Below are 26,320 nucleotides of genomic sequence, written 5' to 3' on the forward strand. Positions count from 1 at the left end.
CCTAGAAATCAGCCCTGAAATCGTCACGGAGGAATCTAACACCGATGAACCTGCCACGACTGTTGCTCCGCCAAACTTTACCGAAATGTGCCGCGGGGTCGTCGTGGACATTTTGCCCCACCCAACGGATTGTACACAGTTTGTGGTCTGTGTCATGGGCCGTTATCAGCTGGAGCAGTGCGACGAGGGTCACATTTTCTACCCGATGGTGCGCATTTGCGGGGTCGGAAATCCGGACCAGTGCGAAGCATAAGGTCTTTTCGGTAAATTAATTTCGCAGTTCTCAAATGGTTTTTTTTTAATAAAAATAAATAAAATAGTATTATATCTGAGTTTCAATGCTATTATTTTCATTAATAAATTATGATAGTTACACCGTTTGGTATGATTTTACCAATTCTTATTCCTCTATTGAACAAAGTTTTTTTTTATCAAAATTTCAATATGTCTTTTGACCTCCTGATCATTTTGAGCAACTTTTGTTTTACGAAAAATTCTACTTTTTTGTTTCATGTTTTTCTTGTTCCATTTTTTTAAAGTATTTTAATGTTTTACAGTCACTTTTTATTTATTTTTCTTTGCTTGTTTACATTTTCTACTATAGAATAATACAAATATCACTTTAATTGAGACCTCCTTGTACCCACGAGAGCAAGCAGCAGTTAAGATCTCAGTGCTCTTTCGTTTTTTTTCGGATTTTTTCGCCGTAATTGATTGTGATTACCCGCGAGTTTGCTTCTCCAGCATGCCAAAGGCCGGCCGTGGCAGTTCGAGTGCGGCCTCGAAAAACCCGAGAAGTTCGTTTACCGGCCGTGTGCAAAAAGGTAAACAAACCAACGCCGTGTCGACCGCCATCGCGCAGGGGAGCGTGAGTGCAGAAGGCATCGACAAAAAGTATCTACATCACTGATATGTCCAGAGATCACCAGTGCGAACCCGTTCAGGTACTTCCGATGCCACGACCAACACGTCAACATCCGCCAACATCCCCATCAGGACCGAGTTCCAGATGCTGAGCGAAGATGAAAGCAACAACAACAACACCGACGACGACGACGACGATGAACGTGCACGGAAGATAGTGACGTTATGATTCAAAATCCGGACACTTAGTAGCATATTATTTTTGTTATAGCTGGCAAAAAATCATGTAATAAGTTGGAAATGTAGAAATATCATCAGGATTTAGTATGAACAGTCAGTTTTAAGAGAATGCATGCTAAATATGTCTTTTCTAACAATTTTTCATCAGAATTTGAAAATTAAAATCACTTGTTGTGCTTTGAATCCCGGACACTGTTAAAAGCCGATTCGAAATCCGGACACGAAACGAAACGAAACTATTGGCACTACGCCCCCCGGGGCATGGCCTTCCTCTAACGTGGGATTTCTGCTCCAGCGCCTCTGACGAGACAGGAGAAACCGGGACCGACGTTTTACTTCACCATCCGATAGAAACTCAGTGGATAAGGCGGGAATCGAACCCGCGTCTCATAGCATCATCGGGATCGGCAGCCGAAGCCGCTACCCCTGCGCCACGAGACCCACTTGCTTCGAATTCCGGACACTCGATTTTGCTTATGAATCGCACAAATTTGAACTGAAATGATAGTGCATGGCATTCTTTAGGTCTCAAATAAGCTGTTAAGGGCTAAGAGAACCAGCTGGGAGTTTTTTCAGTAAAATTGAAATATCTCGAAAACGATACATTTTCTCAACAAACCGACCCGACATTTTGTAGCCAACATTCTTACGCACCAACTGGTTAAATATGAGCTTGATTGGTTAAGTCTAGCCTGAGTGGTTATCTTTTTAGTAAAAGGTACTAAAACACGTTGAAAAATGCCTTATTTTCCTCACAACTTTTTTAAGAAATGAAAGCCTTTATGGAAAATCTAAGCTCGACAGTTTGTAGTCACGACAATTACCTGCAATTTGATATATATAAAGCCATACTTTAGTTGTAAAATAATTGAGATGTTATCTTTTTCCCAAAAAATATCTGAAACATAAACAAATTCGCGCAGATTTCTACTCTCTCATTTTGTCTCGAGCTCGCGTGCTGACAGTTCGTTTGCAGTGGTGCCAGAATATTTTCTTTATATTTTTCAAAGACTTTTTAAATCATTATATTTTTTTATGAATTAAGAAATTTCAGGTGGGGTTTTTTCTGAAGCTACAGTTAGTTGGTGGTTGATCTACGGTCTGTTGAGAAGTTCTAGGACATCTACCAACTCTATGGAGTTCAGAGATGAAGGTCAACCTGATCAATGGTTGCTTATATCAATGACTATGAAGTTGGAACATCTTCAGGTAGCTTCAGTGAGTTACACTGGGTAGATCTATGGTCTGTTGAATAGCTCTAGGATATCTACCAACTCTACGGAGTTCAGAGATGAAGGTCAACCTGATCAATGGTTGCTTATATCAATAACTGTGAAGTTGGAACATCTTCAGGTAGCTTCAGTGAGTTACACTGGGTAGATCTATGATCTGTTGAGAAGTTCTAGGACATCTACCAACTCTATGTAGTTCAGAGATGAAGGTCAACCTGATCAATAGTTACTTTGATCAATGACTATGAAGTTGGAAAATCTTCAGGTAGCTTCAGTAAATTACAGTGGGTAGATCTATGGTCTGTTGAGAAGTTCTAGGACATCTACCAACTCTATGGAGTTCACAGATGAAGGTCAACCTGATCAATGGCTGCTTATATCAATGACTATGAAGTTGGAACATCTTCAGGTAGCTTCAGTGAGTTACACTGGGTAGACCTATGATCTGTTGAGAAGTTCTAGGACATCTACCAACTCTATGTAGTTCAGAGATGAAGGTCAACCTGATCAATGGCTGCTTATATCAATGACTATGAAGTTGGGACATCTTCAGGTAGCTTCATTGAGTTACACTGGGTAGATCTATGATCTGTTGAGAAGTTCTAGGACATCTACCAACTCTATGGAGTTCAGAGATAAAGGTCAACCTGATCAATGGCTGCTTATATAAATGACTATGAAGTTGGAACATCTTCAGGTCGCTTCAGTGAGTTACACTGAGTAGATCTATGGTCTGTTGAATAGCTCTAGGATATCTACCAACTCTACGGAGTTCAGAGATGAAGGTCAACCTGATCAATGGTTGCTTATATCAATAACTGTGAAGTTGGAACATCTTCAGGTAGCTTCAGTGAGTTACAGTGGGTAGATCTATGATCTGTTGAGAAGTTCTAGGACATCTACCAACTCTATGTAGTTCAGAGATGAAGGTCAACCTGATCAATAGTTGCTTTGATCAATGACTATGAAGTTGGAAAATCTTCAGGTAGCTTCAGTAAATTACAGTGGGTAGATTTATGGTCTGTTGAGAAGTTCTAGGACATCTACCAACTCTATGGAGTTCACAGATGAAGGTCAACCTGATCAATGGCTGCTTATATCAATGACTATGAAGTTGGAACATCTTCAGGTAGCTTCAGTGAGTTACACTGGGTAGACCTATGATCTGTTGAGAAGTTCTAGGACATCTACCAACTCTATGTAGTTCAGAGATGAAGGTCAACCTGATCAATAGTTGCTTTGATCAATGACTATGAAGTTGAAAAATCTTCAGGTAGCTTCAGTAAATTACAGTGGGTAGATCTATGGTCTGTTGAAAAGTTCTAGGACATCTACCAACTCTATGGAGTTCAGAGATAAAGGTCAACCTGATCAATGGCTGCTTATATAAATGACTATGAAGTTGGAACATCTTCAGGTCGCTTCAGTGAGTTACACTGAGTAGATCTATGGTCTGTTGAATAGCTCTAGGATATCTACCAACTCTACGGAGTTCAGAGATGAAGGTCAACCTGATCAATGGTTGCTTATATCAATAACTGTGAAGTTGGAACATCTTCAGGTAGCTTCAGTGAGTTACAGTGGGTAGATCTATGATCTGTTGAGAAGTTCTAGGACATCTACCAACTCTATGTAGTTCAGAGATGAAGGTCAACCTGATCAATAGTTGCTTTGATCAATGACTATGAAGTTGGAAAATCTTCAGGTAGCTTCAGTAAATTACAGTGGGTAGATTTATGGTCTGTTGAGAAGTTCTAGGACATCTACCAACTCTATGGAGTTCACAGATGAAGGTCAACCTGATCAATGGCTGCTTATATCAATGACTATGAAGTTGGAACATCTTCAGGTAGCTTCAGTGAGTTACACTGGGTAGACCTATGATCTGTTGAGAAGTTCTAGGACATCTACCAACTCTATGTAGTTCAGAGATGAAGGTCAACCTGATCAATGGCTGCTTATATCAATGACTATGAAGTTGGGACATCTTCAGGTAGCTTCATTGAGTTACACTGGGTAGATCTATGATCTGTTGAGAAGTTCTAGGACATCTACCAACTCTATGGAGTTCAGAGATAAAGGTCAACCTGATCAATGGCTGCTTATATAAATGACTATGAAGTTGGAACATCTTCAGGTAGCTTCAGTGAGTTACACTGGGTAGACCTATGATCTGTTGAGAAGTTCTAGGACATCTACCAACTCTATGTAGTTCAGAGATGAAGGTCAACCTGATCAATGGCTGCTTATATCAATGACTATGCAGTTGGGACATCTTCAGGTAGCTTCATTGAGTTACACTGGGTAGATCTATGATCTGTTGAGAAGTTCTAGGACATCTACCAACTCTATGGAGTTCAGAGATAAAGGTCAACCTGATCAATGGCTGCTTATATAAATGACTATGAAGTTGGAACATCTTCAGGTCGCTTCAGTGAGTTACACTGAGTAGATCTATGGTCTGTTGAATAGCTCTAGGATATCTACCAACTCTACGGAGTTCAGAGATGAAGGTCAACCTGATCAATGGTTGCTTATATCAATAACTGTGAAGTTGGAACATCTTCAGGTAGCTTCAGTGAGTTACAGTGGGTAGATCTATGATCTGTTGAGAAGTTCTAGGACATCTACCAACTCTATGTAGTTCAGAGATGAAGGTCAACCTGATCAATAGTTGCTTTGATCAATGACTATGAAGTTGGAAAATCTTCAGGTAGCTTCAGTAAATTACAGTGGGTAGATTTATGGTCTGTTGAGAAGTTCTAGGACATCTACCAACTCTATGGAGTTCACAGATGAAGGTCAACCTGATCAATGGCTGCTTATATCAATGACTATGAAGTTGGAACATCTTCAGGTAGCTTCAGTGAGTTACACTGGGTAGACCTATGATCTGTTGAGAAGTTCTAGGACATCTACCAACTCTATGTAGTTCAGAGATGAAGGTCAACCTGATCAATGGCTGCTTATATCAATGACTATGAAGTTGGGACATCTTCAGGTAGCTTCATTGAGTTACACTGGGTAGATCTATGATCTGTTGAGAAGTTCTAGGACATCTACCAACTCTATGGAGTTCAGAGATAAAGGTCAACCTGATCAATGGCTGCTTATATAAATGACTATGAAGTTGGAACATCTTCAGGTCGCTTCAGTGAGTTACACTGAGTAGATCTATGGTCTGTTGAATAGCTCTAGGATATCTACCAACTCTACGGAGTTCAGAGATGAAGGTCAACCTGATCAATGGTTGCTTATATCAATAACTGTGAAGTTGGAACATCTTCAGGTAGCTTCAGTGAGTTACAGTGGGTAGATCTATGATCTGTTGAGAAGTTCTAGGACATCTACCAACTCTATGTAGTTCAGAGATGAAGGTCAACCTGATCAATAGTTGCTTTGATCAATGACTATGAAGTTGGAAAATCTTCAGGTAGCTTCAGTAAATTACAGTGGGTAGATTTATGGTCTGTTGAGAAGTTCTAGGACATCTACCAACTCTATGGAGTTCACAGATGAAGGTCAACCTGATCAATGGCTGCTTATATCAATGACTATGAAGTTGGAACATCTTCAGGTAGCTTCAGTGAGTTACACTGGGTAGATCTATGATCTGTTGAGAAGTTCTAGGACATCTACCAACTCTATGTAGTTCAGAGATGAAGGTCAACCTGATCAATAGTTGCTTTGATCAATGACTATGAAGTTGGAAAATCTTCAGGTAGCTTCAGTAAATTACAGTGGGTAGATTTATGGTCTGTTGAGAAGTTCTAGGACATCTACCAACTCTATGGAGTTCACAGATGAAGGTCAACCTGATCAATGGCTGCTTATATAAATGACTATGAAGTTGGAACATCTTCAGGTCGCTTCAGTGAGTTACACTGAGTAGATCTATGGTCTGTTGAATAGCTCTAGGATATCTACCAACTCTACGGAGTTCAGAGATGAAGGTCAACCTGATCAATGGTTGCTTATATCAATAACTGTGAAGTTGGAACATCTTCAGGTAGCTTCAGTGAGTTACAGTGGGTAGATCTATGATCTGTTGAGAAGTTCTAGGACATCTACCAACTCTATGTAGTTCAGAGATGAAGGTCAACCTGATCAATGGCTGCTTATATCAATGACTATGAAGTTGGTACATCTTCAGGTAGCTTCATTAAGTTACACTGGGTAGATCTATGATCTGTTGAGAAGTTCTTGGACATCTACCAACTCTATGGAGTTCACAGATTAAGGTCAACCTGATCAATGGTTGCATATATCAATAACTGTGAAGTTGGAACATCTTCGGGTAGCTTCAGTGAGTTACACTGAGTAGATCTATGAACTGTTGAGAAGTTCTAGGACATCTACCAACTCTATGGAGTTCAGAGATGAAGGTCAACCTGATCAATAGTTGCTTTGATCAATGACTATGAAGTTGAAAAATCTTCAGGTAGCTTCAGTAAATTACAGTGGGTAGATCTATGGTCTGTTGAAAAGTTCTAGGACATCTACCAACTCTATGGAGTTCAGAGATGAAGGTCAACCTGATCAATGGCTGCTTATATAAATGACTATGAAGTTGGAACATCTTCAGGTAGCTTCAGTGAGTTACACTGGGTAGATCTATGATCTGTTGAGAAGTTCTAGGACATCTACCAACTCTATGGAGTTCAGAGATGGAGGTCAACCTGATCAATGGCTGCTTATATCAATAACTGTGAAGTTTAAACATCTTCAGGTAGCTTCAGTGAGTAGATCTATGGTCTGTTGAATAGCTTTAGGACATCTACCAACTCAATGGAGTTCTGAGATGACATTCTTTACAAAATCGACCGACATTATAAAATTTTGATTTTCATATTTTTGTATTTTATAAATATTATGAGAAAACTCAGAGAAATTATATAGCACTTTCAGAAAATCAGCATTTTTGAATAAACTTTTTCCCACTTTTACAGATGCCTCTTATGTTCATTCGTATTTATGAAAAAAAAAATATTTAAAAATGCAGTTTTAAGGTTTTTTTTTGAAAAATATTTTTTTATAATAGTTAAGTTATGTATTTTTTTAAGAGTTTTACTATTATTTCAAAGCTCTCTTTATCATAACTTACAAATTTGCTCAAGACACTGTATCAATAAAACAATTCTTTCTAGAGATCGGCAGCAAATGACCAAGAAGGTTAAAATACCTCAAATAAACATTGTTCATCGAGCATACGTTGGAGAAGGTTGTCTGATTCAACATGACTCGTCGTGTCCCGGCGCAAAACGCCGGCAATATCGCCCTACCTGCGGCTCAAGCAGGCAAAAAAGTGGGAATTTCCAAAAGGAAGGTTGAGGCCTCAACTGATGGCCAAAAACCGGGGTTTTCCAAGAGGAAGGTGCTTTTGGAAGTGACATCGAACAGCAAAAAGACGAAAAAGAGCGACGGTACTGTACCGATGGACGAGGAGGAGGAGAACTCTTCGTCGCACGAGGAGCAGCTATTGAAGAACAACAAGTTTGCTGGACTGCCTGACGAGGACCAGGTAGCGAAAGCAAAGGAGAATGAAGTGAAACAGCGAAAGGAGAAACTGCCTCCTTTTTATGTACGGCAATCAGCAGCAACGATCGACTTTCGAGCGGGGCTGGTTGAACTCATCAAGTCTGGGAAAGTCCAAGGCAACATTCGTCTGTGTCAGGACGGATTTAAGGTGCTGGTGCAATCCAGGCAGCACTATCAACTGGTCAAGGATTACTTGACCGAAAACGAGGCGGAGTACTTTACCCATGATGTCGCCATGGATAAGCCGTACAAAATCGTCGTCAGAGGTCTGTACGACATGCCAGTGGAGGAATTAGCTGCCGAGCTAAAAGTTTTGAAACTGGATGTGTTGGCCGTGCACAAAATGAGCCGACGCAACAAAGACATCAAGTACCGTGACCAGCTCTACCTGCTGCATTTGGCTAAGGGATCGACGACGCTTCCTGAGCTGAAGGCAATCCGAGCGGTTTTCAACATTATCGTGTCGTGGGAGCGATACCGACCAGTGCACCGTGACGTCACACAATGCTTCAACTGCCTGGGTTTCGGGCACGGAGGTAAGAACTGCCACCTAAAGCGTCGTTGCGCCAAATGTGGTACCGATGCGCACATCACATCCCAGTGCATCCAGGATTCGCTGGTTAAGTGCCTCAACTGCAACGGCGAGCATTCGTCAACTGACCGAAAGTGCCCCAAGAGAGCTGAGTTTGTGAAAATTCGGCAGCAAGCATCGACGAAGAATCAGCCTCAGCGTCGTAGAACTCCTCCAGCCCTGGTGGAGCAAAATTTTCCACCTCTTCAACCGCGACGCCAGGTCCCAAACTTGGCACCGTTGCCGTTGGATCCCAGGAAGAGAGCTGAGATGAATCATCCACGGCCGGGTTCCAGCCAGGAGCCAAGACCGCCACCACCGGGCTTCAGCCAGGAGCCAAGACCAACCCAAGAACCAACAGTTGAGGAAAATGGTAATGATCTTTACACCTCAACCGAACTCCTCAATATTTTCCAACAGATGTCCGCTGCACTGCGTGGATGCAAAACCAAGACCCAGCAGATTGAAGTGCTGACCTCGTTCGTCATCCAGTATGGATCGTAGGTCTCTCAAGCTGCTGAACTGGAACGCTTGCTCCATCAGGAGGAAGAATTTAGAGCTGGTGGATTTTCTTCGCGAGAAGGAGATCGACGTAGCTGCCATCACGGAAACTCATCTGAAGCCCGGTGAAAAAGTTTATCTGCAAAACTACAAGATCGCGACGCAGCTCGATAGGACCACCTCTGGAGGAGGAGGTGTGCTTGTCGCTGTTCATCGTGATCTCAAGCCACGCCGGCTGCCACACTTCAAGCTGGACATCATCGAGGCCGTTGGGGTGGAAATTCCCACTTCGGTTGGCCCAGTACTCTTCATTGCTGCATACTGCCCACGTCAGGTGAATTCCAGAGATGGTTCAGCAGCAAAACTGAAGAGTGATATCCAGAAGCTGACACGGCGGAGCGCAAAGTACATCATCGCTGGTGACCTCAACGCGAAGCATGAAGTTTGGGGCAACAGCAGGAGGAATCGGAACGGAGTGATTCTGCACAACGATCTGCAAAACGGATACTACAACGTTGTGAGTCCGGATCGTCCAACGAGGGTGGCTCGGTCTGGGAATCACTCAATCATCGACTTCTTCATCACCAATATGGCTGAGAACGTGGCTCATCCTGAGGTGTTTGAAGAGTTGAGTTCTGATCACTATCCGGTGGTTGTGGAGGTTGGAGCATCCGTTACTCCGCAGCGGCAACCAACCCGGAAAGATTATCACAACGTTGACTGGCAGCAGTTTCAGCAAGTGGTCGACAGCAACATCGACTATGATCAACACCCGGAAACTTCTGCCGATATTGATCGTTCGCTGGAGGTGATCCAGCAGGCTATCAACCAAGCAGAGGCTGCCAACGTTCGGGAGGTTCCTGTTAATTTTAAGGTAACTGATATTGACGTAGATACTAAACATTTGATAAGACTTAGGAATGTTTATAGGAGACAATATCAACGAACTGGGGACTATGACAAAAAGATTTCAGTAAACAATTTGAACAAAATCATACAAGACCGACTTGACAATATCAGAAATCAAGAATTTTCAAAACATGTAAGCCAGCTTGGGAATTATTCAAAACCATTTTGGAGACTTTCAAAAGTTCTTAAAAACAAACCAAAGCCTATTCCTCCTCTTATTGTTGAGGATTCTCCTTTGATTACATCCGAGGAAAAGGCAAATGCACTTGGGCTTCATTTTGTTAGTTCTCATAATCTTGGCGCTTCCATGACCAGTCGTAAAGAAACATCAGTTGCCAATAGTATTTCAACAATCAATAACTCTACCTTTGAATTTCCTGCAGATTCCCATGTTTCTGGTGAGGAAGTCAAAGTTGCAGTTAAACAAATGAAAAATATGAAAGCTCCAGGCTTTGATAACATTTTTAATCTAGTGTTGAAAAAACAGAGTGATCAGTTCTTTCAACATCTAGCCAATATTTTCAATAAATGTTTACAACTTGGTTACTTCCCCACCAATTGGAAACTGGGCAAAGTCATACCAATTTTGAAGCCTCAAAAAGATCCAACATCGCCAACAAGTTATCGTCCCATAAGTCTTTTGAGTAGTCTGTCCAAACTCTTTGAGAAGGTCATCTATTCAAGGCTTTTGGATTTTACCAACGATAATAATATAATTTTGAATGAGCAGTTTGGCTTCCGTAAGGGACATAATACTGCTCATCAGCTTACGAGAGTAACTAAAATCATCAAGCAGAATAAGCTTGAGTCTAAATCAACTGCTATGGCTTTGTTGGATGTTGAGAAGGCTTTTGACAATGTTTGGCATGATGGTTTGATACATAAACTGTATTTGTACGGTTTTCCAATGTATCTTATCAAAATTATCCAGCACTATCTTTCGGAGAGATCGTTCAGGGTTTTTCTGAATGGGATTGCTTCTGGATTATTCAACATTGATGCTGGGGTTCCCCAAGGAAGTATTCTTGGCCCACTTCTATACAATATTTTCACATCTGATTTGCCTACTCTTCCTGGTAATGGTGTGTTGTCACTTTTTGCTGATGACACTGCCGTTATTTATAAGGGTAAAATAACCAGATATTTAGTTGGCCGTCTTCAGAAGGGTCTTGACGTTCTTTCTGAATACTTTGGCGACTGGAAAATTCGCATAAATGCAGCCAAAACTCAAACCATCATTTTTCCTCTTTCCAAATCGGCCAGATTTATCCCAAAGGATGATGTTTTGATTAAAATGAATGATGTTTCGATACCCTGGTCAAAGGAAGTTGTCTATTTAGGTCTCATACTTGACTCGAAACTTTTGTTTCGGCAGCATGTAGACAAAATATTGAACAAGTGCAGCATTCTCATCAGGTGCTTGTACCCTTTAATTAACAGAAAATCAAAGCTTTCTTTGAAAAATAAGTTAGCAGTATACAAACAAATAATTTACCCCGTTATTGAGTATGCAGTACCTGTTTGGGAGTGTTGCGCTAGAACTCATAAATTGAAGCTCCAGCGTGTCCAAAACAAGGTACTCAAAATGGTTTTGAATGTTCCTGGCTGGACAAGATCAAGTGAGGTTCATGAATTAGCAGAAGTAAAAATGTTGGATCAGAAGATTCAAGAAAAATGTTTGAAATTCAGGGAAAAGTGTGCAATTTCTGAATACCCCTTGATTCAAGGATTGGTTTAGTTTATGGTATGTTTAAGTTAGTTTTAGGTTAGGTTATGTTTTCTTAACATTTTTTTTTTCCTCAATGTACCTAGTGTTACAAAAATGATAAATCATATACTTTTAAAGTTATAAAAATGAACAGTGTTTAAATCACGAAAAGCAAATTAAAGCTGAAGAGCCATAGCTGACCACTTATTATGTAAACCAAATGTAATTATTATAAGAAAGATTCAATAAAGTATATTTAATTCAAAAAAAAAAAAATTAATTCATACCTCAAATAAACTAACAAACAACGACATCCTTTCCAAGATACGGATTTTTGAATATATACAAACAATTTTTGAACGGACAGATGTCAAAATTGATGCAAAATACTTTCGCTTTTTTGCATAAGGAGAGAAGAGAAATCTGAAATAACTCAGGAGGGCACTGTTGATTCCCAAAATCGACGGGTAAGCGTAAAGTTTCAATGTTAAAGTATCTCGTATATCATGAGTTTTACTAATTTGCATGCTCTTGCAAAAATAAAAATAAAAAATAGGATTTTATTTTATTATTATTATCTGGAATCATTTTTGGTGGGAAAAAGATAGTTTATCTTCAAACTATGTAGAATAATAATTGGGGAAATTTTTGTATGTTTGGATGGTTAAAGACTCAAAATGAATTCCGTCTAAATTATTGCAAATGTTCTGATAGAAACATGCTTGGTCACTTTCCATAAGCTATTTATTATCAGATATTGATTAAAAATGCATTTACGGAAAAAATATATTTTTTTTTAAATTACATGCCAGAATTTCAACATTTCAATGAAACAACCATTGGAAATGGCATCATACACCCGAACAGTGGATATGCAATCATTAGTCATCCAAAAATGTATGATTTGACGAAACAACATAATTGTTAAAATAAAAGCTTTTTGTCTTTTTGTACATTGAAAATTTAACAAAATTCCAAAGATTTTTTAAATTAATCCTAGCATGCCAACAATTATTCTAAACGCAGGAGAATGTATTTTAAATTGATTTCATTTGATTGCACTTGAAATTCCATTACAAATTTGAACTTTTTAAGAAATAATAATTTTTGCCCCCTTTCAAATTTAAGAATATCTAGAAAATCTAGAAATTGAAATGAATGAGAAATTGTTGAAATTTAAGAATATTTAAAGTTTGAGATATTTATGAAATTCGAATTATTTAGTAAAATTGGATAAATTAAAATTAGGCAGAAGCAATAATTTTTTGAAATTTATGTCTTTCGACTCTGACCAAAGTCGAGGAGGGGGGGGGGGGGCAAATTTTTTTCATTTGATTGAAAAAAGTGTTTTAAAATGCATTAAGCACCTGTCAAGTTATTTTGCAATCATAAGTTCCCAAAATATCTAAGCATTGACGAAAATTTTATTTTTGAAAGAAAAAAAGTTTTTGCGGTGCTGAACATTGTAATTTCATAAAAGTTCAACAAATTTTTAAACGAGCTCAAACAAGCTAAATATGATAATCAATGCAGAAAGGGCATTTTAGATTGCTTTGTGTTGATTAGAGCACTATTTTCATTAAAAAAAAACAGTTTTATGAAAACAAAATTATTTGCTTATATATTGAAGAAATTGAAAGAATCAAGAAATTTAAATAATTTAATGAAATTTAAGAAATTTGACATTTCAAGGAATTGACGAAATTTGAGAACATTACAAATAATTCATAAAACTCATGATATTAAAAAAACCAACTTAAAAAATTCAAGAAAATTTGAGCAATAAAAAGGTAATTCAAGCGTACATTATAAAGAGGAATAATTTTTGTTTTTTTAGTTCAAAAAATTCTAATAATAAAAAAAAATAAAAAATTTAAATGATACATTTCAAAACAAATTTAGATATCCAAGAAATTCAGGAAATTTCAGCATAAAGTAATTAAATAAAATGAATAAAAAATAGAATTTCAATGAAATCTAATAAAATTAGGAAGCTACAAAGTAAAATTTGAAAAATGCAAGAAACAAAAAAAATAAATAATGAAATTTAAGTTTAAGAAGTTTGAAGAAATCAAGAAATTAAAATATATATATTAAATTCTAAAAACTCCAGAATTTCTAGAAAATTAAAATTCTAGATAAAAAATAAGAAATTTAGGCCGTTGCAAATATTTTTCAAAGTTTATGGAGGGGGAGCTTCAAAATTGGTCAGAAAAATTAGGGGGCAAAACAAATATTTTTCCAATAAAAAAATTTCCATGAAAATAGAAGTCTAATCAACTGAAAACAATCTAAAATGCATTTTTCTGCATTGATAATCATATTCAGCATGGTTGGGCTTGTTTAAAAATGTTTTGAATTTTTATGAAATTCCAATGTACAGCACTGCAAAATATTTATTTTCGCAAAAAATAAAATTTTCGTCAATACTTAGATATTTTGGAAACGAATGATGGCATAACAACTGGACATGTGTATAATGCATTTTAAAACAGTTTTTGCATCAAAATGTTGAAACCATGGCTCGTAATTTAAATTTTTATGCTTTTTTATTTTTTTGCCCCCCCCCCCCTCGACTTTGGTCAGAGTCGAGGAACATAAACTTCACAAAATATTTGCAACGGCCTTAAATAATTCATTTTTTTTTTAAATGCAAAATTCTACAAATAAAAAAATGCATAATCAATACATTTGTAAAACTCTTAATGCTTAGCAACCAACGAAGAAAGTTTTTTCCTGTAAAACCTATGTTGACGACATCTCTCAAATTAATTCCGATGTCTTAGTTCTCTCATTACTGAACTGAACCTGGACCTGGTCGTTTAGGTCGTTAGCTTAATCCAGGTGTAGGAGTCGTCTCCCTGGGTCCTGTCTCGGTGGAGTCGCTGGTAGGTAGTTGGACTTACAATCCAAAGGTTGTCAGTTGGAATTCCGGGGTGGATGAAGGTAAGGTGTAAACAGAGGCTTGCAATTGTCTCAACAATCAAGCCTTCGGACACCTAGTTTCGAGTAAGAATCTCGCAATCGAGAACGCCAAGGCAATGCTGTAGCAGTGACCCCCTGGACTGATTTGCAAGAACTTCATCCCCCCCCCCCCTCCTTTATTTTTATGTTATTGGTATCAATGCAGAAATATAATTACATTTTTTTAGGTTTGCAAATAGATTACAAATTTCATAACAAATTAAATTGTAAAATTTGCAATAAACTGTAGTAGGATTTGAAAACTTTTTTGTTATTTAAATTTCGACAGTTTCGCAGATTTTAATTTGATTGATTGGTTGTTTATTTGATCAATTTTTCTTGAACAAGAAATGCCACTATTCTAGGCTTCTTTTCGTTTAAATTACAATAAATAAATACAATTGTAAAATATGTACAAATATTTAAAAAAAATATCTGTGGCAGATGACAGATTACTCTAAAAAAGTAAAGAAGTTAAACAATCTTAAATAATATTTGAAATTTTTTTTTTCAATTTCCAATTATTTTTCAAAAAATTGTTCTTGTTAAAAAGTGTACAAAAATCTCTTAGAAACCAACAAAAAACAGTCACAAAAAAATTACAAAAAATTTACAAAGTTTAAAATAAAAATGCCTGAGAAATATTTAAAAATCATTTAATTATCTCAAAGCATGACAAAATCATCAGAAATTGAAACTTTAATAATTATTTTTTTAGAAAAAAAAAGAAAACAAATGTTGTTATTACTTATCAAAGAAACTGAAAGTTACAAAGAATGTGTCAGATAAAGGCATTGAATTTCTATTGAACCTTCATTCCCCCTTTAGAATGGCCAGGGGGGAAATTCCTCACTGGTTGAGAAACACTGCTGTAGAGCGAACAATTCATTTATTTTTGTAAAACTATTTTAGAAATATGTTTCAAACACATCCTAGGATTATATTAGAAATATGTCGCACACACCGCACATCCTAGTAAAGTCAGCTCATTATTGTATTACTTTGCCTTATTTTCATTTTGAATTCGATCTGAAATCAGTTTGCGTCCATAACCAAGGGGCTCTGGAATAATGAGCTTTTGGTGTGGGGAATTGTGGTATAAAAAATATTTGAAAAAACATGCTCGAATCAAAACTGTGGAAATCATCGTGATAAAAATTGAGTTCTAGAACAATCTTTTGTAGTAAGTTATAGTACTTGAAAACAAAACTCTCCAGTTTTTACAGAAATATGTATCTAATACTCGATGAAACATTTTGCAACTAGAAACTGTGGGGGTCGTTATGATGAAAGGCGAATTCTGGTACAATAATGGTATTTTACTGTATTTTACGTGTTTTTGTAATATTTTTTAGTACTTTAAAACAAAACTCTTCAAATTGCTTTTGAAATATGTTTCCAACACTCGATGAAACATTTTGCAACCCAAAACTGTGGGGTTCATGTCGATAAAATTCGAGTTCTAGATAAATTTTTGATGTTCAACTGGTTTTTACGTATTTTTGTTATATTTTGTTGTACTTGATTACAACACTCTTAAGATTATTTTAGGAATATGTAACTAACACTTGAGGAAACATTTTGCAACTAGAAATTGTGGGGGTAGTCACGATAGCAGTTGAATTCTAGAACAATGTTTGAATTTTACTGTATTTTACGTATTTTTGTAATATTTTGTAGTATTTGAATATAAAACTCTTCAGATTGCTTTTGTCATATGTTTCCAACACTTGATGAAACAATGTTCAACCAAAAACTTTGGGGTCATTGCTATAAAAATCAGATTCTCGAACAATGTACGTTTTTTACTGTATTTACGTATTATTGTAAAATTTTGTAGTACTTGAGTACAAAACTCTGCAGATTATTTATGAAATATATATCTAATACTTGATGAAACATTTTGCAACTAGAAACTGTGGGGGTAGTCACGATAACAGTTGAATTCTAGATCAATGTTTGAATTTTGCTGTATTTTACGAATTTTAGTAATATTTTGTAGTATTTCAATACAAAACTCTTCAAATTGCTTTTGAAATATGTTTCCAACGCTTGATGAAACATTATGCAACTAAAAACATCGGGGGTTGTGCTATAAAAATCAAGTTCTCGAACAATTTACGATTTTTTGAAGTATTTACATATTTTTGTAATAATTTATAGTACTGGAATACAAAAATCTTCACAATGTTCTTGAAATAATAATTGAAGATTTTTACATCAGAGGTAATATGGAATCAACGGCATAATTATTGGTATCACGTTCATGCGGCGCAAAAGTATGCCTATCGCCTTGCTGGCAGCACGGTGCACACGACGAGAGAGAATAGAGAGAGAAAGCAACGCACGGGGAGAGCGATATCTAGCAAGCGCAAAACGACAAAAATCGGAGCTCGGTCTTTCTCTTAGCCCTTAACAACAAAACAATCGATAGTTTATATACAAATTTGCTAGAATTTAAGGAAATCATAAAAATAAATTTCTGCTTTGCCTTCCCGGTGCATGGGACGCCTATGAAATATTTCAGTAGAAATGTTTCGCATTTTTGGTAAACTTATAATTTTATTTTATTTAATTGTTTTGGCATTAACTACAGCGTTCAAACAAACTTTAAATGAAAGTTGATGTTAGAATTCATCAAATATCACAGTTTTGACATTAATAATGCGAACTTATATCCAGATAATTGATAAAACAAGTTGAAGTGTCCGGGTTTCGAAGCGTCCGGGAATTCGAATCATGACGTTGTCGACGTCAAAAAAAAACAATTCTCCAAAGGAACGTAGAACACCTAAATTTTTTGTTTTGGACGCGTTGGCGGACGATATCGACGAGTTGCTGGTAGTCCTCGGATATTGTCTGAAAATTGGTATGTCGTCAGTGCAAGTTTACACATTCCACAAAAAGAACTTCGACCTGGTTGTGGAGAAATTAAATAGTAAAAACTTTAAGTTCTACACATTCGACCCCGTGCAGAAGACAGCTGTTAAGGTCGTCTTGCAGGGGTACCAAGACTGCCCGATCTCCGACATCAAGAAGGACCTCTCGGGTGCTGGTATAACGCCGCGTGACATAAAAGTCCTCTCGCGGAAGACAACAGCCACAGGTACACACACACACTGTACCTGTTGTACTTCGACCGCGGCACCGTCAAGATTCAAGACTTACGGTGGCGGTTCTACTCAAAGAACCCGTCGGACGCAGCACAATGCCACCGTTGCCAGAAATTCGGCCACGGCTCGCGGAACTGCAACCTCCCATGCCGCTGTGTGAAATGCGGTGAATCACACCTCTCTGAGGCGTGTGCACTGCCGTGCAAGGCGGACTTGGGGGACAAGGCAGAGCAAACCAGGGCGCGCATCAAGTGCACCAACTGTGGTGGTAACCCTACCAGCAACAACCGTGAATGCAGCGCACGGATGAACTACCTCGAGGAGCAGGAAAAGAGGAAAAAGAAAGCAGCAGCGTCCCACCCTCCTCAACGAAGTACGAGCGCAGCCGTTCCTGCAGCTAGCCAGCGAACGGTTCAAGGCGGACAATTCAGCGTTCCCTTCTAGATGGGGGGTGATCGTTTGCCAGTGTGGTCGCTGCAGGTAGCGACCAATGCGGCCCAGCAAGAAGTTACCGGGGAAGATCTCTTTACCCTGCTAGAGTTCTTTGCTCTCGCGGTAATGACGCGGTTTCGGACCTGCCGTAATAAGGCGGAGCAATTCCTGGCCCTTGGGGACATGATGATCAACCACATCTGTAGAGAATAAAAAACTGTGATCTAGTTTTAAGTTGTCTCTATTTCTATCCCCTTTCCCTTGAAATTTTAGTAAGCTTTTCCTAATTTTTCTTAATCTTGGTGACACCTTTATTTACAAGCAATAATTGTTCCAAAATGGATTATGATGTAATACACAGCTGAAAGGAACTCCAAAACTCTGTTATGTACCTCAAAAGAACTTGTTGTATTTTGATTATTCGCCAATAAAATCGAATTGGAATTGAAAAATAACACTTCAATTAAAAAAAATGTTTTGTGGCATTAAAAAAATAAAAAAATAGTAAATGTTAGTGAAAAAAAAAACACAGCCAAAGTTGACTACTGAAAAAATGCATTATTGTAAAAATTGGAAAGGTCTCATAAAACTAGTCAAATCGTTTCTTTTAATCGTTTTTTTTTAATAGTTCTTTTTCCCAAGGCTTTTTAAAGATCAAACGTTGGTTGAAAATTTTTGCTTGGTGAATTTTTGGATCGAAGCCCGCCTAGAGATAGGGTTAGATTGCAGAGGGTTACTTTTGAAAATTCTTAATCAAATTTCGTCCCAGTGGTCTAATAAGAAAGCTCTCCTTTCCAACACCACATTGGAAAACTAAATTTGGCCACCTGGAGTCTTTCTGAGAAATCAACTTTGACATGTCAAAAAGTCCATTTGTTCGCTCTACAGCATGGCGTTGGCGTCCTTTATTGCCTTTATTATGAGCGTGGACAATCGCCAAAAAAAACCCTCTCCCCCCAAAGTGTCCACGTGGTTTATGGATGGCCCCTCAGAACCCCTGGATGCATTTGACAGGTATTTTTCAATATGCATAAGCATAAGCATAGGATCTCCAAGAGCCGCAGAAGATAAGTGGAAGCTATCTTCCCACGTTTCGCCCCTATCATGCTGATCAATACCGGCGCGGGCTACGACCAGAGGTAGAGTCACTGGGAAGTGGATGAGAATCAGGCCCGTAGCCAGGGGGGTGGGCTTCGGGCTGAAGCCCCCCCCCCCCCGAAATTATTGGAAAGCATATTAAGAAGAAAAGAAGAAGAAAATTTCTTCTTCAAGTCTCCGATAACTATTCCCGGAGTGGCCAGGTTGAGTTAGAAAAACACCACAAATTGTCATATCATTCATCAAAAATTCAAGAGGGCCGATCATTGCATTGCAGATAATTTCCAGAGGGTGCGCATAGTCGCTTCAGATAATTTCATAGCATTTATATCTAAATTTATAATTTTATTTTTGAGTAGAAACTTCACTATGCTTTAATTCTGTCTAATGGAGCAAGTTCAGGGATTCCAAATCTTAAAAATGTTTACTAATATCAACTTCAAAGGTCGAGTAGTGAAAATTATCAAAAATTTCAATTTAAATTGATATTTCTTCATTCAAATAGATACTTTTTATGACTCATTCAAATTGTCAAGTGAATCATGTGATGTCAGAAGCTATGAGGTCCTCTGATTGATTATATGGATTGATGAAGGATTTGTTTGTTTACGTATCTTTTGATTTGGAGCACCTTATCAGGTTGCCACGAGCCATGAACACTAGGGTGACAAGAAGACATTTTTGGGAGTGTTTATGAGAGAAGTTTTTTTCCGGAAATATTTCTGAAATTTTGATAAAATTAAATAGCGTACGTAATCGAGTGGAAAGGCACTATTAACTAATTTTGCAATTTCTTATTATAAATGCACAGTAAAAAATAATGTAAATTTGGAAGCTGTAATTTTGGAAGGTTGAATATTTCCTCTATTATGATGTTATTTTACCTCAATTTAGACTGAAAAAGTTACAATACACCAGAATAGTGGTAAAAATACACATTTCCAGTGGTAAAATTACACCTTTTTTCTGACATAAAAGATGTACCCCTTCCCAGATGTAATATTACCATGATTTTTTTTTCTGTGTGTGCTAGCCTTCAACAGTGGTATTATCACGATTATCGATATTTTGAATGTACATATATTTTTTTTACATTAAGAGGCTTGTTTCTCAGGCTGTAGCTGCCCCTAGGACGTTGATTTTAAAATGAGATTAAAGTCGTGAAAATCGTGTACGACTCTTAGGACATAGCCTCTAACTACAAACCTCTTGTTAACCAAATGTTTAGCAAAAATCTGACCTACGCGTCCAAGGTATCGATCGCAAAAAGGACCAAAGTGCTCAATATACTGCCATCACTGGCGGTACCCGGGGGAGTTCGCTCGATTCAACATGCTTCTAATTGTTCGCGATGAAGTGAATGTGCAATTTCGGGTATAAATTACCTTTTCAAGTCACACTAATATGAACGAAGAGATGTACCCTAGAAATGCTGGCGCGTGCAGATTTCTTCGTCCAAATTTTACAACCGATACGAGTTATCACCGGATGAATGGGTTTGGATCAATATTTAAGGAGGAGATTCCCTCCAACAGCTACTGTTTGCTTCCAGATTTTCAAAAGTGTAATATGAAATCCACCGTGTGCTTCCTTGCGTTGGCCTTCGTGGCCACGGTTAGTGCCGTGCCAAGATCAACGGACCGCTGTGCGGACGTCCCGAACGGAACCGTCTTGCCGTCAGTCCAGTGCCAGTACTTTGTCGTTTGCCGAAGAGGATTTGAGCACCAAGTGCGATGCACTCCCATGGGAACCTTCTTCGATGTCAACCGGATGGTGTGCGATACTCAGTCGGATGTCACGTGCTGGGATGGCGAAGAGGTGACGACGGAGGGATCGGATACCACCGAGGGATCCACTACCGATTCCATGTCCTCGTCGGAAGAAACTTCGGAAGAATCGTCGGAGGAATCAAACTCTTCTTCTTCGTCATCATCGTCGTCTTCTTCCTCCTTCTCATCATCATCGGAAGAATCAGATGAAACCTTCTCCCACATTCATGAGATCCCGTAAACCTAGGTTTTTTTCAATTCAATCATTGATCTTTGAAGTTCTGTTCATCCAAATATACTTCACTGAGTTTAATTGATGTCTGGTATCGTATTGAATTTGCAGATGACAATCCAGAAGTTAGTGAATTTTGATTCATTTTAGTTTGAGGAAAAATAAAATATTAAATCAAATAAAAAAGGTCCTTTGGGTCAACCTTTGTTGGCAAAACGAAACCTTCTGATCAATTTCCTCCGAGTATGTGAAGATTCGAATGGAATGAGCAATATGGTGGCTCAAGTGAATTTTAATAATTTGTAGATAAGTCTTGTTATTTGTCATAATTCAAAATATGTTTTATTTCTTTTACCATTAAATATCATTCAAATATTATTTTTTTTTAATTTTTGATCAGTACCAGGCGTCTCCATTTATATAAAAATACTCATTATTTGAATCGATTATATTACGGAACACAATTTTCTACGTATAAATTCCTCATGGGTCATCTCAATTTATATAATTTTACTTCTGCCAAATCGTGCAGATCAATTTCCGGCGCTGTGCAAAAAAGTGTTGATGTGATGAGAATATGAAAAAAAATAAACAAAAATAAGCTGCAAAATTTTGTTGGTTTTCACAGGCTCATTCCTAGAACTTGATGATAACCTATGATAACCGGGCAACGAGTTTGCGCGTGCAATTTTTTTAACCGAGAAGATTTATTATCAAACGAACAATGCGTCGCAAAGCAGATGAATTTTTTCAGAAATTTAAGAAGTTTTGGGATAAATATATAAGAGCAAGATTTCTTACGTTGAGTATCACTTGAATCTAGTGGCCGAAACGTTCAAGATGAAATCTATTGTGTTAGTCCTTGCCGTAGCCCTTGTGGCTATAGTCAGTGCCGCGCCGAAATCAACTAACCGTTGTAAGGATGTCGCGAGTGGAACCATCATGCCATCCCTCGATTGCCAGTTCCACGTCGTCTGTCAGCAGGGTCGAGAAATGAAGGTGCGCTGTCAACCCATGGGAACCTTCTTCGACGTCAACCGCCAGGTTTGTGACAAACGTCCGAGGGTCACCTGCTGGGATGGGTCTGAGTCATCCGAGAGTACGGAGGAGACAACCGTTGCGGAGCAAACTACCACTGAAGATGCTACGACGACGGCTTCTTCGAAGGAATCATCCAAGGAGTCCTCCAAGGAATCGTCCAAGGAATCGTCCAAGGAATCGTCCAAGGAATCCTCCAAGGAATCGTCCAAGGAATCCTCCAAGGAGTCATCTAAGGAATCTTCCAAGGAAACATCTGGGGAAAACTCCGACGAAACTACTACCACTGGCACCGATGAGACAACTTCAGAGTCTGCCCAAACCGAAACCGTTACGGAGGAGTCCACCACCGGGGAACCTGCCACGACTGAGGTGGCCACGACTGAGGTAGCCACGACTGCTGCCCCGCCAACCGTTGCCGAATTGTGCCGTGGTATCGTTATAGATATTCTGCCTCACCCAACGAACCCCAAGCAGTTTGTGATCTGTGTCATGGGCCGTTTCCAGGTGCAGCAGTGCAGAGAAGGTCAAACTTTCAAAGCACTTGTGCGTGCTTGTGGCGTTTAATTCGTTAATTGATTTTCAAGAAATGGATGCGTTTCGTGTTATTCAGTTACATGATGTAAAATGATCACAATGAGTTTTGGAAAACAAATCAAAATCGAATATTTTAGTGGATATGATCATTTAAACAAATAAAAATATGCATGCAGAAATAACAGAATTTGTTTTCTACTGAAGAAACTCATTGGGGACCATCCAAAAACCACGTGGACACTTTTTTGTAAATCTTTGATTTGGAGCTAAGACCTTTGGAATTTAATTTGTAAGTATTAGCTGCAATTGTGATTGTCGGCCCAGCAAATTCAAATTATATTTTTTGCTTGGCCAACTTTTCAAAAATTCCCGAGCTTTAAAGGCCTGTAGTGAGCTCAAACTTCAATGTTGTATATACTAAAATATACGCAAGGATCTGGCCTATACGCCAGTGATGTTAAAAGTAAACACATTAGTGGCCGATGTGTCTCATTAATTGACAATTTTGAAAAAATCTCTTTATAAGGGTTAAATCCCATTTAAAATTTAAATGCAAAGCGCCTGTACTCCAATCAAGCTCATATTTGGGATTTTTGCTAAGTAGGCTTACCGGAACAAACACCTTTATGCCCGTCAAAAAGTTATTTTTGTAATCCACATGTTCCAAATTCCAACAAGCTGTTTACCTTACAATTCGTGTTCCAACAAATAACTTCGCGGGAGACTGCACGGAAATTCTATCTCCCTAGATGAAAAAAATCGGTGCACGAACAAAAAAAATTGTTTGTTTTTTGTTTATTTGTGAATGTTTTTAATTCATATCATTCTGATTCTTTGATTTAACACTTCAATTATTGAATTTCACTTTTGGATTTTAAAGTTAACAGTTAACGATTCAAACAGCACAAGCGCGCACCAATGTTTTGAAAAGTTGACCTTCAGGGCACTGCTGCAACTGGTAACGACCGAACATGCACACAACAAACTGATTGGAATCCGTTGGGTGGGGCAGAACATCAACTAGGACACCACGGCACATTTCGGCAAAGTTTGGCGGGGCCGCAGTTGTGGCTGGTTCAGTCGTGACAGGTTCTTCTGTGGTAGGTTCCTCTGTGATGATTTCTTCCTGGGTGACTTCCTCTGTAACAGTTTCCGTAACTGGCGTAGTCGTAGTCAATTCCTCGGTGGTCACCGGAGCCTCGGTTGTAGTCGCTTCAGTTGTAGTAGTGGTGGTCGTCGTCGTTGTAGTTGTGGTTGTACTGAGTTCCGAGCAGCTAGTACTGGGACGTTTGTCGCATACCATTCGGTTGATATCAAAGAAGGTTCCAAGGGGTTGGCAGCGCACCTGAACTTCCAGGCCTCTCTGGCAGACGACGAAGAACTGACATTGACGGGATGACAGGATGGTTCCGCTTGGGATGTCCTTGCAACGGTTAGTGTTTTTCGTTTCACCAGAGCTTTCTCCTGATTCATTCGATGAATCCGTAACGATGGTCTTTTCCGTACTTTCGGAAGACTCAGTTGAGGTGTTGCCATCCCAGCAGGTGACCTTTGGACGTTTATCACAAACCTGGCGATTCACGTCGAAGAACGTTCCAACTGGTTGGCAACGCACCTTCATTTCCTGACCCCGTTGACATACGACGTAGAACTGGCAATCGATGGATGGCAGGACAGTTCCGCTCGGGACATCCGCACATCGGTTAGTTGATTTCGGCGCGGCACTGACTGTAGCCACGAAGGCTAATGCGAGGATGCTCACAATATAATTCATGTTAAACGATTAAGAAACAGGATTAAAATGATACTCTTCCGGAGGAATCTCGCTCTTAAATGATAATCCGAGATCTCTCTTCTTTTCTTAGAAGTATACCAGCAGGTCTGCGACATATTGTTCGTCGCCTGATAAATCATCTCACATTTTTGTTTATCATAACACGTTGATTCATTTCTTTGACCAGATAAAATTATCTAGAAAAGACGCATTTGTTTATGTCTGCTCATTTACCACCAAAACATACGTGATTTTAATAACGTAATAACATTTATTTTTCCTTGTTTAGCAGTTCTTGCTTATCATTTCTTGTTTAGCATATTGCTTTGAATTGAACCATTATTTTTGAATTTGTCAAAAATGAGTTTAAATATTAAAATTTCCTTAACATTTGCAAAATCATATGGATTTTTTTGTTTTGAAATTAAATATGTCTTTATTGAACTTTCCTATAGTAATTACATTTCTTTTACATGCTAAGTGGTGTGGCTAAATGCTCTTCATTTTTGTTGTGTTTTTCGTTTTATTATTAACTGATCACATTTATTTTATTTTCATCAAATTGTTTAACATTATTGCATTGAATAAAATACATTTGGGTAAAAAGAAAAAAAAAAACACTGTAACAAATAATCCTACCTTAAAACTAGAATAAAAACTAACTTAATCCACCTATGTGGTTAGTGCCTTCCTCACTTTTTACCAACATTTGGTGATATGATGGGTTTGGACACAAATTCCATCTATTTCTCAGTAAAAAAAATACACAAATGTCACTTATGCGGTCATATCTCGAGACAGGGTTGCCAGATCTTCAATGTTTTGGACTCATTGGAAAGGTCTTTTGATTACCTAACCATCGATGGGTCGGATGATGGTTCCGGACATAGTTTACATACATTTATGTGAGATCCGGCTTCAAAAAAGTTCATAAATATCATAACTTGAGACAGGGTTGCCAGATCTTCAACATTTCAGACTCGTTTGAAAGGTTTTTCAATCACCTATCCAGCGTTGGTTTGGATGATGAATCTGGACATAGTGTTCATATAGATAAGTGAGATCCGGCATCAAAATTCCAGCACCCGATTCGCAACTCTGACACTTTTTTATACGTAACTTTTGAACTACTTATCGGATCTTCAAACAATTCAATAGCGCAGTATGGGGCACCAAACTGGATCGAATGCAACTTGTTTGACTCAAATCGGATCAGACAATGCCGATAAAACTTGGCAAGAATTTTGAGCACCAAGGGGAATACGCACACACACACACACACACACACACACACAGACATTTGTTCAGTTTTCGATTCTGAGTCGATAGGTTTACATGAATATAGGTCTACGAGCTGTTTTTCAAAAGTTCATCTTTCGAGCAGGATTATAGCCTTACCTTAGTGAGGAAGGCAAAAACTAAAATCATTGAAATATTCAACATCATCAGAACGAGTAAACTACGAACTGTGTTTCAAGATGAATGCTCCAAGGGTCCGGTGGTGAGTAGTGTGGTGCTTTTCGGGACGCGCAGTTCTGTTTTTTTACCTTCTTTTTTTTCATTGTTTATTTTCCACTCGCGTTCGTTGGTCGATGAGTTTTTTTTGTGTTGTTCTCTATTTATAGTTTTCTATAAAAACGTACCGTACGTACGTTTTTTTTTTTTGAGACTAGCAAGTCGTATTGCTGGATTAAGCCCTTTCTATATCATTTCAATAATCATTTCAATAAAAGAAGCCCTTCCTACATCACCGTTGATCGGAAGGCACGCCGACGGAGAATTTCTGGAGAATCGCGGTCG

The 26,320-nt window shown here is 38.4% G+C and overlaps 2 protein-coding genes across 2 annotated transcripts in view; one reads left to right on the forward strand and one right to left on the reverse strand.

The window, feature by feature from the left end:
* LOC120431882 (uncharacterized) overlaps positions 1-26,320 on the forward strand; it is a 61,494-nt gene that overhangs the window by 28,057 nt on the left and 7,117 nt on the right. The window contains exons 6-7 of the mRNA XM_052707000.1: positions 20,686-21,176; positions 22,062-22,735. Coding sequence (XP_052562960.1) covers positions 20,686-21,176; positions 22,062-22,735 — 1,165 coding nt within the window. The remainder of the gene's footprint in view (positions 1-20,685; positions 21,177-22,061; positions 22,736-26,320) is intronic.
* LOC120425811 (integumentary mucin C.1-like) lies at positions 23,543-24,546 on the reverse strand. Its single transcript, XM_039590428.2, has one exon. It carries the CDS (start codon positions 24,518-24,520, stop codon positions 23,642-23,644), a length of 879 nt encoding a protein of 292 aa, XP_039446362.1. The 5' UTR covers positions 24,521-24,546; the 3' UTR covers positions 23,543-23,641.

This window comes from Culex pipiens, chromosome 2 (assembly GCF_016801865.2).
Source record: "Culex pipiens pallens isolate TS chromosome 2, TS_CPP_V2, whole genome shotgun sequence".
NCBI lineage: Eukaryota > Metazoa > Arthropoda > Insecta > Diptera > Culicidae > Culex > Culex pipiens.